General features: G+C 48.8%; 1 protein-coding gene across 3 annotated transcripts in view; it reads left to right on the plus strand.

The window, feature by feature from the left end:
• HS3ST1 (heparan sulfate-glucosamine 3-sulfotransferase 1) overlaps window positions 1-13,522 on the plus strand; it is a 28,627-nt gene extending 15,105 nt beyond the window's left edge. For all 3 annotated transcript variants that reach the window (XM_037127003.2, XM_037127002.2, XM_037127005.2), the window contains exon 2: window positions 12,162-13,522. In XM_037127003.2, the coding sequence (XP_036982898.2) occupies window positions 12,271-13,197 (927 nt within the window). In that variant the 5' untranslated portion in view covers window positions 12,162-12,270 and the 3' untranslated portion in view covers window positions 13,198-13,522. The remainder of the gene's footprint in view (window positions 1-12,161) is intronic.
• The last annotated feature ends 1,013 nt before the right edge of the window (window positions 13,523-14,535 follow it).

The raw sequence follows: 14,535 nt of genomic DNA on the forward strand, positions 1-14,535 counted from the left end.
ATCTGACACTGACTACGGGGACATTTAGTGGCAGCTTTCCCTATGCCAGGCTCTCTTCTGAGCACTTCAGGTAGTAGTATCTCCTTTAATTCTCACAACAATTCTAGGAAGCTGATACTGTTACCAGTCCCATGTTTCAGGTGAGAAAATGAGGCACGCAAAGGCCTCATTTGTGACTTGCTCTTGGACAGCCAGAGAAAGTAAGGGGTGGGGCTGGGATTCGAACCAGCAGCCTCTCCCCTCTGAGCTGTCACGGTTCAGCCCGATGATTCCTGAATGTGTCCCTCTGGCACCAGCTCCTTTCACATAGTTTAAGTTATAATAAATAAGTAATATTATAAATGTATAAAACAAATCATTTTGTGTCAACATTCAGAAAGAATAAATGATCAATCTGGAGATGATTTAATTTAACATACAGTATTGTATGGAATCTGAAGACACTGAAATCACAGGAAGAGTTAACAGGAGACCACGGTGATGCTGCGTTAAGCGCGATACCCAGACGTTGTTCTCCTGCAGGTTAAATGGCACCGAGACATTTCAGGAGGAGTGAGGTAATCGGGCAGGCATTCCCTGTTTAAAGTAAATTCACTCTCGACTCAGTTAAAGCTCAAACCAGAGGGAAATGAAATATTAATTCACTGCCGAAACTGGAGCTTAGGAGTTTGGGAATATTCAACTTGAATACTGTTTTTAAAATGTTTCAAATAAGGGACAAGAGAAGTCAGAGCCTCGCCTGCATGCATGTGGGGCGGGGAGGAAGAAGCCGCGTGCTCAGAGTCTGCAGGGCTGGCCCATGCACAGCACTAGTGCGGTTCAGAAAAGGAAGCCCCCCGGGCGCTGTGGAACCCAAACCAGTCCGGCGCTGTGCTTCCCTTGTTTTCGTGCCTGCTCCTCGTCAGCTCCATCAGCTCTGTGCAGGCAGGGACCTGGCAGTCACTGTTCCATCCCTCCTGTCTTTCACTGTGCGTGTCAATACTGAGGGCTCGCTGAAACGTCTGTGTTCGAGTGCCCGGGCTGAGCCAAGGACACACGTGCTGGACAGGAAAGGCAGACACCGTCCCTGGGGCCCAGCCTGAGCTGCAGTTTCCTGGATTTTCCTTCACCTGGCCCCAGCTTGCCGCCTGGCCGTGGCCTGGCCGTGGCCTGGCTGGGATTCAAGCTCAGGATGTTGTGCTTTAGCCCATCGCCACGGTGCCTTTTCCCTTCCACCATTTTTCCTTCTGCTCTTTTCTTCGCACACACCCCGTGACCCCATCTCCCCGTTGGAAACCTTTAGTGCGTTCTCTGTATCTGTGGGTCTGTTTCTGTTTTGTTTACTTTTTCCATTTATTTCATTTTCTTAGATTCTACACATAAGTGAAATCAGATGGTATTTGTTTGTCTTCATCTGACTAATTTGACTCAGCACGCAATACCTTCTAGGTCCATCCATATTGTCGCAAATGGCACGGTTTCATCCTTTTCGTGGCCAAGTAGTATTCCATCGTGTGTTTCTTACCCCCATCTTTGTCCATTCCTCTGTCAGTGAACACTTGCGTTGCCTCTGTGTTGAAGCTTTTCTGACTATAACTGTAGTGAACACTGGGGGGCGTGTATCTTTTAAACTGGTGTTTCTGGGTTGTTGTTTTGCTAAGGAAATACCCAGCAGTGCAGTTGCTGGATTGGACAGAAGCTCAGTGTTTTTCGTAGTGGCTGTACGAATTTACAATCCCACCAACGCTGAACAATAGTGCCCCTGTCTCCTCATCCTCTCCGGCACTCTTACTGCTAACTCTTTATGACAGCCACTCTGACTGTCCTCTGTGTATCTGTCTCGGGTTGTCCCAGTCATCTGCTGGCTGGGGCGGCCTCATGTCCCCGCCCCCCATAGACTGTGTACAGCACCGACCACAGCACCTGCCCAGCCCCGCCCTGCTGCACACTCTGTCTGCACGCATGTCCCTGTGGGACTTCCTGTCCAGCAGACCCCACGTCTCCTCCCACATTCTGCCTGCAGAACATCGATGGCCTTTCCTGGGGAATCCTGCCAGGCAGGCCCTCTCTGTTCCTCCACGGCTCTGCCCCTCTCTGCTGGACTCGTGCGCAGCTGGGGCTGGATCTGGGCTCACGTGGAGCCTGGTGGTGGCTTTCCCTGTGGTTTCCTCACATGTGTGGCTCTCCTTTTCTGGGTGCTCCCTCAGACAGTGGCTGCATGATGTCTGTATCCCCAGCAACTCCATCCAGTCTTAGAAACTTCGGAGATGCCCTGTCAAATCATGAGCGGGCAAAGTGTAGAACTCAGGCATCCGTCTCTGAGACTTACCCTTTAGTCTTTTATTTTTTCTCAAGTTTGCTTTACATGGCAAGTAAAACTCCTTTATTACATATATAAAAATCAAGAGTTTTCACATCATTATCCATGGTTGAATCTTGCAAAAGCAAAAGATCAGACCACACTGGTCCCTCACCTCTGACAGCATCTGCAGATCTGTCAACAGCTGGCTTTTCAGGCAAACCCCAAACAGCGCCTCTGGCTGCAGCCCCTACCGGGGAACCACCTGCCCGAATCCAGGAGACAGGTGAGCACCACCCCCGGACGGACTTACACAGCAGAGACCTTACTGTTATGTTTCTTCAGAGAGCTGTATATTAGTCTGCTCAGGCAGCTGTAACAAAATACCATGCACCGGGCAGCTCAAACAACAAGTATTTATTTTTCAGAGGTCTGGCGTCTGGGGAGTCTGAGATAAAGATGCCAACAGACTCGGCTTCTGCTGGGAGCTCTCTCCTGGCTTGCATGTGGTGCCGTTTGCTCGCGTGCTCCTGCAGCACAGAGACCTCTGGTCTTTCTTCATCTCCCCTCATGGGTCTCACCCTCATGACTTCATCTCACCCTCATTCCCTCCCCAAGCCCCGCCTCCACACACCATGTCACTGGGCACGAAGGCTTCAACACACACATTTGGGAGACACATTCAGTCCATGTTGGCTCAAGAAATGAGGCCAATCCTCCCCACCTTTGCCAATCCAGGGGAAGAACTTACTTCAGTTTGTATGTATTTCTTCTCAGCTGCAAACTACTTAATGTTTCATACCCCACCACAAAAGAAGCACAGATTCCCATGCCTTGGAGTCCAGTGGGACAGGCATCAGGAGACCTTGGTTTCTGATGCAGCTCAGCCCCTGCATGCTTGAGCTTGGCGTTCCTGTTCTCCGACTACCTCAGTTCTCCCTTCTGCAGGGATCAGGACGGGACTAGACGGTGGCTCGTGGCCCTTGGTACCTAACACCCCAGTGTGTCTTTCCTGGTTATTTCTGGGGAGATGGGCGGGACTCATGGGAGCTCACCATCCATGGAGTGATACCACCACTGGCCACCCAGCCATGAGGTGCCCACAGCCTGAGGGCACCTGTGTGGCCATTGGCTCTCACCTGGAGCAGGCACTGAGGCCACACACGATGGCATGCACCAGGGTGGCCAGCTCCTGCTCCCTGTCTGCTGGCACAGCTCCCTTTCCACCCGGCTGCATGCAGTGATGAGAGAGGCCTGGCCGCCCTCCTGACATGGAGCTCCGTGTGCGTTGCCTGTGCTGGTGAATCTCTGCCTCTTCCAAAGGATGTATTGAGGTCACCCGCCCTGCTGTGCACAGCAGCACAGATCCAACATGCGGCAGAGAGGTAGCTCCTCCTCCTGGTCCCTCATGGGCTGCATGCCCATGGCTGCCCAACACTCATGCGTGCGAGGTGCTCAGGAAGGTCCCGCTCACTGCTCGCCTTCAGAACAGAGAGCCTGGCTCCCGTCCTGGGCATTGCTGTCTTTTCCTCCATGAGCCTCTGTGGGGTCGAGTCACTGCAGTGCTCGGGTTGTGTACAAACGTGTTTGACCAATTATCACCCCAATCAGTGTGCACCAACCACATAGCCTTTTTCTTTCAGGGACAAAATAGCTGCGGTGATTTCCGGTCTTGCCACAGGCCAGGCGATACAGTAATATCCTCAGCGTCCACTAGACTATTCCATTTTTCCTCGCAGCTGGAATATACAGCCAGTGCGTTCGATCTAATGCTCCGCGTTTCGATGCTGCCGGCAGGATATTCCGTCACGGGGCTGAGATTTGAGCCAGCTGTGGGGCTCTAACTCTTTTATGAAATCCACCATCTCCCCTTGCTCCCCTATCCCCAGGATAAAACCACCCCTGTGGCCAGACCAATCCTCTAGTTTGTCTACCACTGTTGTTTTCATCCTAGAATTAAAAACAAACTGCCCAACAACAGCAAGAAACAAAAACAGCAGAAAATGGGCCACACTGGCTCAAGGCCAAGGCAACTGGAATCCAATTCCAAAGGGCCACAGACGTTCCAAGTTCACAGAGCCCTGGCCTTCCAAGGGCAGCCATTTTCCCTGGGAGCTCGTTAGGAGCACAAACCACTCAGGCCTCTTCCAGACCTCTCGGATCAGAGTCTGCCTTTTGAAGTGGACCTCCAGGGCATTGGTGGGTTGGTGTGCACATGTGAGTTTAGAAAGCCCTGGGCTGGATAGTTGCAGCCAGAGCTCCTGGGAGGGGAGCTTCAGTCACCTCCCCCTGCAGTTCCCAGTGCGGATCCTCTGGCCAGAATCTCCCATCTAATTTGGAGAAGGCTGCCTGGGCTGACTTCAGCGCGTGTGGGACGAGCTGCTTTGCTCATCCTCATCCTACCATGGAGTTCGGAGCAAAGGCTCAGAAAGACATTGCAATTTTTTTCTTCCAGCCCCAAATCCCTGCTCCTGTCCCCACACCATGCTTCCCTCCCTGGCTTGCCGAGGTACCGCTTTCCTTCCATCCTGGGGAGATATGTTCACTATCCAGTTACCTTATTGTAAATATGGCACCTCTCAGCCTTGCATGGATGCATTTGAAGAGTCTACCCTTCTTCCAGAGGAAAAATGGGGCCATCACACTTCCTTGTCCCTGACACTAACTGTGGGCCAGGGACACTGATGAATATTATGTGGACTGACCCTGGGTCCTTTCTATGCTGAACTCTTTCCACCTGTCCTACCTCACAGCAATTACCAAAAGTAAATCCAGATAACAGCTCATACCACCCTAGGTTGCAGAAACTGTGTAGGCAGTTTCTGGAAAATAACTGTTTCTGGGGTGCTTGAGCTATCCACTGTCCTTTCTGAGAGTGACAGGCATGAGCTGGATCTGTTTCTTCTGTCTTGGTTTGCAAAAGGACCTGCCAGGAGAGGAAGCTGACCCCACTGCCAAGTGTTCACAAGTAGTTGTGTGCAATGGAAGTGAAGGCCTGCCTGACTCTTAAAAGGGAACAAATGATCTTACCCTGTTGATGGTTCTGAAAATTAGTTGGATAGGAACATGATAGTTCTGTTGTCCAAACTGCCTTTAATCAGAGTACAGTATATTCCAGAAAATTAAATCACTCGGTGCCCTGCGAAGCTTGGAGGGAGGCAGCCCCAGGTTGCAGTAGCATCGCTCTGGTCCTCTCTGCTTCCTCCACTCCCCCTGCCTGGAATGCTCCCACCACCCCAGGGGGCATCGCAGTCACAGGAGAAAAAGGGCAGCAGGGTTAAAGGTGGCCTGGGGAATATTACTTTTCACCCTTCCTGGGTCTGTGACCTTGAGAAGATCATTCCACTTGAAGAGCATGTTTTCCTATTTGTCATAGGAAGAAAGGCACTGCGCTGTCTGTTTGGCTTGGAGAATCTTATTTCACCACAAAGGCACACGTAGAGGGTACATTTAGCCCATTCTGCAGAAATGCACACTGGACCCAGAAAGGCAAGAAGCTCATTGGAGGTCCATTCACTCTAAAAATTCCAGCCTGGATCTGTCCGACTGCAAAATCTCCTTTGTTTTTCTATGACTGTCTACTACCTTTTCATTGCTTAAAAAGGGGAAACAAAATTAGAGCAGCCACCTCCTGGGATTGCTGCAAGTATTAGAGAGGGTAATTTATACATGAGGGCCTGCCGCCTGGCACACGGTGGGCACTCAGTAAGTAATCTCTTCCTTGCTGATCCTTTTACTGAATCCCTCAAAGGAAGTGTGGTGGAGAGTTTTGATTGTCCCTGTTCTGGAAGAGACTCTAGCCTGTGACAGCTATGTCTCTCTCTCTCGTCGAGGGGCTGGGAACTTGTCCACAGATGGATCACAGACACCACTGTCCCCCATGAACTCCATGTCCCTCCTGTGAAATTCTCTCGGTATTTCATTTTATCCATGACTCTTCCAGGGGTGGGACTCGGAGAATATATTGTAGTTAATTACATTTGAAATCTAGGTCACAATGTGAATCATGGAATAAGAAGACTGAAGGGCAAAATTAAAATATGTTCAAAGGGTTATTTCACTGCTTCCCCTCCTTTTTTAATTAAAATATTTTCTAGACTCAGGTGACTTTGCCCAACTACCATTGGAAATGTTGCCTCCCCCCACCCCAACATCTGGTTTCTGCTTGACTCTCTAGGGATGGAAAACTAGCTTTTTTATGTAGTTTTTTTCATAGACAAACTATTGAGTTTCCTTTTTTATTGAACTAAAAGTCTTTCTCAGTGTCTGCGGACCTTTGCCTCACACGCCACTGCATTCAGCAGGGCCGTTCAGCCGGCAGGCTCCCCAGGACCCCCTGTGTCCCTGAAGCCATGCCTGTGGTGCAGCCAGGGGCCTGCATCCTAACAAGGAGCCAGCACTGAACTGATGTTGTTTGCTGAAGAGCCAGACCGTAAACAAGCAGATATGATTTCGGAGAGTATGTGAGGGATATAAAATGGATGATGTAAAGAAAGCAATTAAGAGAGAGCAGGTGGGCTCCTGTGTCAGGGACTGCCAGTATTTGAAATGAAATACACATGCCAAGAAAGAGCCAGGCTCAGAAACGTGGAAAAAGGGAGGGACAGCAAACACCAAGGCCCAGAACTGGAATGGGCGCCTTGTGTACAAAGGAACAGAAGGGTCAGTGAGGCTACAGTTGGGTTTAAAAGAGCAGGCTGAGGCTGGAAGGGCAGGCAAGTCCCATCTTAGGGGCCTCCGGGGCCTGGAAAGTAGTTTATATTTAATTCCAAGCACAGTGGAACCTCCACCTAGAAAATTCCATGCCTTTTTTATGTCCCCCACATCTGGCACTTGGTCAGCATCTTCACAGTGGGGCCCAGGAAGCCTCATGTTGCTGATGGGACAGACTCTCTTCTTTTGAGTCCTTGAAACTTAGGACTTGTTATCCCCACAGGATGAAGAAAACAGCCTCCCCGTCCAGGGGAGGAAACAGAGAGGGGGCTGGATCACATTTGGGGCCTTCTTCACCCATCCACGCCAAGAAAGAGGGGGTTGAGATTGTGCATCCCAGTCTGAGGTCCTTCTAGGAAATCCTGGCTCATCAAAGAACCGATGCCAGGCATGAAGGTTCAACGGGACCAGGCGCTCACAGCAAGGAGCCCAGTACCTACTGCCGCTCTCACTGGCCATTGCCAAGGACCCAAGGGGGCAGTGAGGCTCTGCCTGCCCAGGCTGAGCTTCTCACCTAATTTCTCTTCAGTCTCACTCCCTCGTGATGCTGTTAGTTCTCCTGAGGACTTGCACCAAGCCTCCCAGGGGCCCTACGTGCAAAGTCACCAGACTGGAGTCTGCTCAGTAGCAAGTGCCACAGAGAGCAGCTGCCACCACTGCCCTTGGCGAGGGATGTGGCCTGGGCTCCAGGTTCTACCAAGCACCCTGTGCATGTCTTTGCCAGCTCAGGGATCAGACGTTCAGAAGGTTCCATTTGCTCAGTATTACCTGGTTTGGTTCTGGTGGGAGAATAACGAATTTGTCTTTGTGCTGCCTGCAAACTCAAACTTACCTCCCTGGTCCTTTCCCTGGTTAGGAAGCTCCTAATTTGTGAGCCGGGTGTGGGACCTTGCCTGTAAGAGAGCACTTTGCACACTGCTAGGGCTTCCAGGTTAAGAGTCCCCACTCTGCTCAGTGCTCTGTGTCTCCATGGTGTCCACCCCAGTTGCCACCAACCATACGTGGCCTTGAGATGTGCTGGAAGAATAAACGTGTCCTTACTGGATTGCGAAGACTTAATACACAAAACAATGCAAAAATACCTTCTTAAATTCATATGGCAATAAAATTCTGGATATATTGGTTTACATTAAATATTTCTTTTAAAAATTGTATTAAATTATAAGGAAAAACAGGGTCAACTATAATAGTGTAAGCAGTAAAGTGCAATAAAAATTGTAGGGGTCACATTGTTTAATAAAATCATGTAGGTTTCAAGTGTACAGTTCTATAGTCCAATAAGTTGCATTGTTTTCAGCGTGGCTTCTAGAAAATTTTTAAGTGTATGAGTGGGTCATTTTAACATTTCTAATAAAAGTAATAACAATGCATAATTTGTCATAGGGTGAGATTTGACAAAGTACCAGAGACACATCAATAGTGATTACTGTCGTGTTTGGGAAGGATCACCGTTACCCTCATGAGATCCCCTCATTGCCTGAGAAGACTGCCGTTTTTCTGAGAAAGTGCAAAAACTGTGCTATGCTTTTGTTTACACAATTCCCCCACTGTGTGACTGCTGGGGGGAAGCTGGGGGTGGTATTACAGAGGACAGAGGCATTGGCAAAATGAGGAGTTCCTCTCAATGTTAGACTAAAATGTTAACTATGTACCACAAACTCAAGTATGTGTTTGATGAGTGAAAAAGTGTTCGTGTGGCTCCCACTGTATTTCTGTTGGGGACAAATACGCAGTACACAGTACGGTGATACACAGAAATGCGGCTCACAGTAGCTCACTGACACCCAGTCTCAAGGTAACCACTGAGGGGGTGGAATTATTACCCTGTTGCAGATGGGAGCTGGAGACTAGGAGAGGTTAAGTCAAACCGAGAAAGGATTCCTCACTTGTAGCCTGTACAATGTCTTGACTTTTCTACTAAATAGAACAAATGAATGAGTTTGACCCCATGTTGTTCATACCCCATGTATAGGCTGATTCTGGAGTTGGGGGCCAGGGGTTGTCACTGCTGATAGGTTTGGGGGTGCTTTCTTGTTTAGGACCCCCAAAACAGGGCCATTAGTGGGGAGGCAGCAGTAATGGCAGATTGAGCAGAGAAGCAGAATTCAGGAGCCACAGGTTCCAGGCCTGGGATGTCTATATAGCCTTGGGCAGGTCATCTTGGGGCCCGCTCACCTAGGCAACAAAAGGTAGGGACTCAGTGACCCTCTTTTGCTCTGATGTTCGTAATCCCATTGTCAAGATCTGTGTGGCTCAGATGTCCTGGCTCACAGACTCACCTATCAGCTTGGAGATCTTTGCTTTTCTCAGAGTGTTTCTAAAAGGCCCAGAAATTCTGACTATGCCTCTGAGAAATTCAAATTAGCAGATGACCTCAGGAAGGAGTTGGCTCTTGATGGCCACTGTGGATGTGGGTGCGTGATATATTTTATACATACAATTAGATACGCATATGTGTGTGAATGCATATATACATAATGTATGTGTGCATATATAACATAGCTAGTTTCATACATGTACATGCTGTACACATGGCTCTCTCTCTATAGCTCATACATACATGCTTCTCTCTCAGTCTGAGACTTTAGCTAAGCTTTTATTTTCCATATAGCTCAAATATTAAATATTTTGGGAATGTAGAAAGCTAACAATAAGCAAATACATTTTTTGAACATTTAAAGTAGAAATGAAGAGCTTTTCAACTACTAACTGCCCAGTTTATTTTTTTTTAATTTCTATTTTTGAAAGAATGCACTATATTTAGTTTCTTCTCTCTATGACTGCTGGCAATTCTACTTTAGGAAAAAGACCTCAGAAGGGCCCCGGGCTAGGCAGGATGCCTCCTAATAGAGTGGGAAGAACATTCGGGCACTAGGGCTCTCAGACCCTGGCCTCCGACTCTGCCACTCCTGTGCCAAGGGGCTGGGACCAGCAGTGGTTTCCAGAGTCGGAATAGAGAGCAGTAAGATGGAGACAGCACCGCCCGCCGCTTCACCCAACCCATTCCCTGCACAGGTGCACCCACGCACCCACGCTCCTGCATGCACAGACCCACACAGGCACACACATACACGTACACACACACAAGTGGAAAAGGCACGCGCAGCTGGTCCATTCTGTAGACCCACATGAGCAGTTGAGAAGGAAATGGAATTTGCCTGAAACATACTGAAATGTTCAATTGACTACAGCAAATGGCCCATTAAATTGAGCTTATCCAATCAGTAGAACCAACCTTGAACCACATCTTGTTTGGCCAGCCATCCCTAAATATTTCCCTATTTCTCCCAAAACAGTTATGCCACTCGATGTTGCCAGATTGTCTTCTCCAGCATTCACTGATTCTCTAAAGGTTTCCAGCTATTTAATTCCTTGTTCCTTAATATACATTTTTTTCCAAACAGTTAATACAGTTAACATCTGAGGGAAATAGATCAATTGGCCCTGGTATGGTTTTTTGTTTATACATTCTGGACAAGTTTCAGACTAAAGAAGTGAATTTTAAACCTGGTCTAAAGAAAATAATGGGCCCCCTTGACAGGAACATTTTCAGTGGTCCTAGAAATCCTAAAGTCCCCAAGCCAGCCATGTCTCTAAGCCCTCCCTAACTGTGTTTAGTTAGGCAGGGATCACTCAAAAGACAGATTCCACTCTCCTCTGTCTGGGAGAGGGTCAAACATGGACTGTTTATCAGCACCCAGAAAACATGAACCGTAACTCATCCGTACTTGGGAACTGGATACCCTCCTGCCCAGCACTGCCGGTGTGCTTGAGGGACTCAAATGCCTGACTGTGATAAATCCCAGATGGGTAGATAGGAGAAGGTGCAAAGGAAGCCATTTGTGGAAAGACAGCCCTGACTTTAGAGTTTTGAATGTGGGCTCTGAATTTGAAAATGAACTTTTTGGTGACCTTGAGCAAGACTCTCATCTATAAATATCCTGCCATCCTACCTTGTAGTGTAGGGTTGTGGTGACAAGTGGATGAGCAGACTCCAAGGCCACTTTATAAATAGTAAGGCTTTGCACGCACAAAAGCTTTTCGATCTTTCTAGTAACCTCACCTGTTTATCCCACTGGCCCCACTTCAAACATTTCCTCTACTGTGAAGCCCTCCCAGACTGTTTCAGGCTAAATGAATGAACATATGCCCTCTCAGTGTCCAGCCTAAATTATGATCATAACATACATCCTGTCCGTGCCCGGGAGCCAGGTGGCATCAGTGAGCCTTTCCCAAACACGTGCTGCTCCACAAGCCACACCAAAACGCAGAAGCTGAAAACCACCAGGATGCTTCCCACTTACCAGCCACGTGGTTCTGCTTTACCTGTCTCTCCTCCTCCTCCTGGGACCAGGGACTGACCAGGGCACACTCTCCGTATGGCAAGAGGGCCAGTGGAGATACACGAGGCCTCTTAAGGCTTGTGCTGGGGACTGACACATTGTCATTTATGCCCACAAGGCATTGGCCAAACACAGATCAAAGTGTTGGGAAGCACCTTCCCCTCACAACGAGGCCATAGCAAGGACTGGATGCAGGCCAGGCCTAAGAATTGGAAGCAAACAATCTTTTGTACAGGTTGACCTGCGCTATTAGATCAGGAGTTCCTGGTGGGCAGGAGCAGGAATGATGTCTGCCCCTGTATCACTGGCCCCTGCACCTGGGGCTGGCAGGTTCTGGATCCTCCAATGATGTTTGTTGAGGTCCAGAAGGCCCTCCCAAGTCCCCTTTATAACAGTTTGGCAAACTATGGCAGCAGGGCCAAATTTCTCTCTCTCTTTCTCTCTCTCTCTCTCTCTCTGCAAACAGAGAACATATAAACTGTAGGGAAACAAAAATATATTTAATGACACATGAAATTATGTGAGGGTCAGATTTCAGTGTCCATAAATAAAGTTTTATTGGCACACAACCACACCCATTTCTTTGTGTATTGTCTATGGGTACTTTGGAGCAAAACAGTGTACTTGGAGTTGCCATAGAGACTCTCTGTCCCTGAAGCCCAACCCTTTCCTATCTGGCCTTGCACAAAACTTTGCCACCCTCTGCTCCGTAGGATCAAAAACTGAGAGGGATCCAGCGAGGTGAATGTGCTGCCCAAGACTCCAGAGTCTTCGCTCCATTAAACCTGTGAATTTGGGGTTAATATTTTCTCTTCTTTGTTTCCTAGTAATTGGCTACCTGAGACACCCATGTGTCACTGATCAGGAGGCATTTCCTGTGGGAACGCTTCATGACCCTGCGACGTCCAGCCTAGCGAAGCCACTGTGGTGTCCAGCATGGCCACACTACTCCTGGGCGCAGTGCTGCTGGTGGCTCAGCTCCAGCTAGTGCCTTCGCGCCCCGGGGCCGAGCCAGGCCAGCAGGAGCTTGTGCGGAAAGTGGCCACCCTCCGGGACGGGGCCCTAGATGGCATGGCCCCCAATGGCTCAGCCCAGCAACTGCCGCAGACAATCATCATCGGCGTACGCAAGGGAGGCACCCGTGCACTGCTGGAGATGCTCAGCCTGCACCCGGACGTGGCGGCCGCCGAAAACGAGGTGCACTTCTTCGACTGGGAAGAACACTACAGCCAAGGCCTGGGCTGGTATCTCAGCCAGATGCCCCTCTCCGCCCCGCACCAGCTCACCGTGGAAAAGACCCCCGCATACTTCACATCGCCCAAAGTGCCTGAGCGGGTCCACAGCATGAACCCGGCCATCCGGCTGCTGCTCATCCTGCGGGACCCGTCGGAGCGCGTGCTGTCGGACTACACGCAAGTGCTGTACAACCACGTGCAGAAGCGCAAGCCCTACCCGTCCATCGAGGAGTTCCTGGTGCGAGATGGCCGGCTCAACGTGGACTACAAGGCACTCAACCGCAGTCTCTATCACGTGCACATGCGCAACTGGCTGCACTTCTTTCCACTGCGCCGCATCCACATCGTGGACGGCGACCGCCTCATCAGGGACCCTTTCCCCGAGATCCAGAAGGTCGAGAGGTTTCTGAAGCTGTCGCCGCAGATCAACGCCTCGAACTTCTACTTCAACAAAACCAAGGGCTTTTACTGCCTGCGGGACAGCGGCCGGGACCGCTGCTTACACGAGTCCAAAGGCCGGGCGCACCCTCAAGTGGACCCCAAACTCCTCAATAAATTGCACGAATATTTTCACGAGCCAAATAAGAAGTTCTTTGAGCTTGTGGGCAGAACATTTGACTGGCACTGATTTGTCATAAGCGAGGCTCAGAGCCTTTCCTACTGTAAGTTCTGGGGTACATCTAGGGGGGAAATAATTTTAAAAGGGCATTTAAGCTATAATTTATTTGTAAAATCCATAAATTACTTCTGTACAGTATTAGATTCACAATTGCCATATATACTAGTTATATTTTTCTACTTGTTAAATTGAGGGCATTTTGTATTGTTTTTCATGGTTGTTAACATTGTGTAATATGTCTCTATATGAAGGAACTAAAAGATTTCACTGCAAAAAAAGAAAAAAAAGAAAGAAACAAATTCTGGAGATGCTGTCTTTTTTAAAATATACTTAATTTGCCCCTGACTATGTTGAACTCATTGGAGAATCCATTTTCCTTTGTTACTAAAAAAAAAAAAAAAAAGTCATGGTTGTTATGTCCATCTTTCCCTCCCTCTTCTCTTGTGTTTTTTTGTAATATCTTGCTGTGATCATCCGATTTATTTTTTACTTGCCTAGTAAGATGTATCTTCACTGAGATGCCCTATTAGTCCTGGAGGAGGCGGTCCCACCCCTTCCCGACGTTAGCAGGTCCCTGAGTGTGGGTTGTAGCCCCATCATGGAAACCCAAGGTAGGCAGAGCAGTGGTAAGCCTGGAGAAGCAGTCAGTAACTAGTAAGATGCCCCCCGGGGTACACCTGTGCCCCAGAGACTACGTGCATGTATTCCCCATCTCAGCACTGGGAGAAACCCACAATAAAGGTGGGCAAATCCTACAATAAAGGGGTTTACAGCACTGGCCTTCAGAATGACCTTGGGCCTGTGTCTACTGCCCCCAGTAGCCGTGGGTCTCTGCAGAGCAAATCAGGATAGAAAGGAGGAATTACGAAGTGTCTGTGTGTCCGCATCGCACAGATTCTGTGAAAAACTGACTAAAGGAAAGCCTTTTTGCTTTGGTTTGTCTATGTCTTGAAACCTCAGTCTGCATTTTTACACATAAATGCCATATGCAGGCCTACTGCAGCTCTTTTTTAAACTTTGTTGTTGATACTGTTGCAGATACCATGTCCCCCCCTTTGCCACCTCCACCCAGCACCCCCTTTCCTCTGGCCATCAGCACAGTGCCGTCCTGTCTTCTGCCTCCGTCCGAACAGCTGGGTTATTGGTGGAGCCCCAGTTTTCTCCTGCTGCCTTCCTTCAGTCAGCCTTTTGCAGGGCTAAATCAATTGGACTTTTCTCATGAAAGCAAAACATATTCATTACCGTAGAACAAAAAATACAAACAAGCAAAATAAGCCATTTCCTGACAGAGTTTATACTTATGGCAGAGGAGTGAAATGGACATTATTGATCATTTTCTACATACAG

Source organism: Artibeus jamaicensis, unplaced genomic scaffold, assembly GCF_021234435.1.
Source record: "Artibeus jamaicensis isolate MK-2021 breed Jamaican fruit bat unplaced genomic scaffold, CSHL_Jam_final contig_76, whole genome shotgun sequence".
NCBI classification, from domain to species: domain Eukaryota; kingdom Metazoa; phylum Chordata; class Mammalia; order Chiroptera; family Phyllostomidae; genus Artibeus; species Artibeus jamaicensis.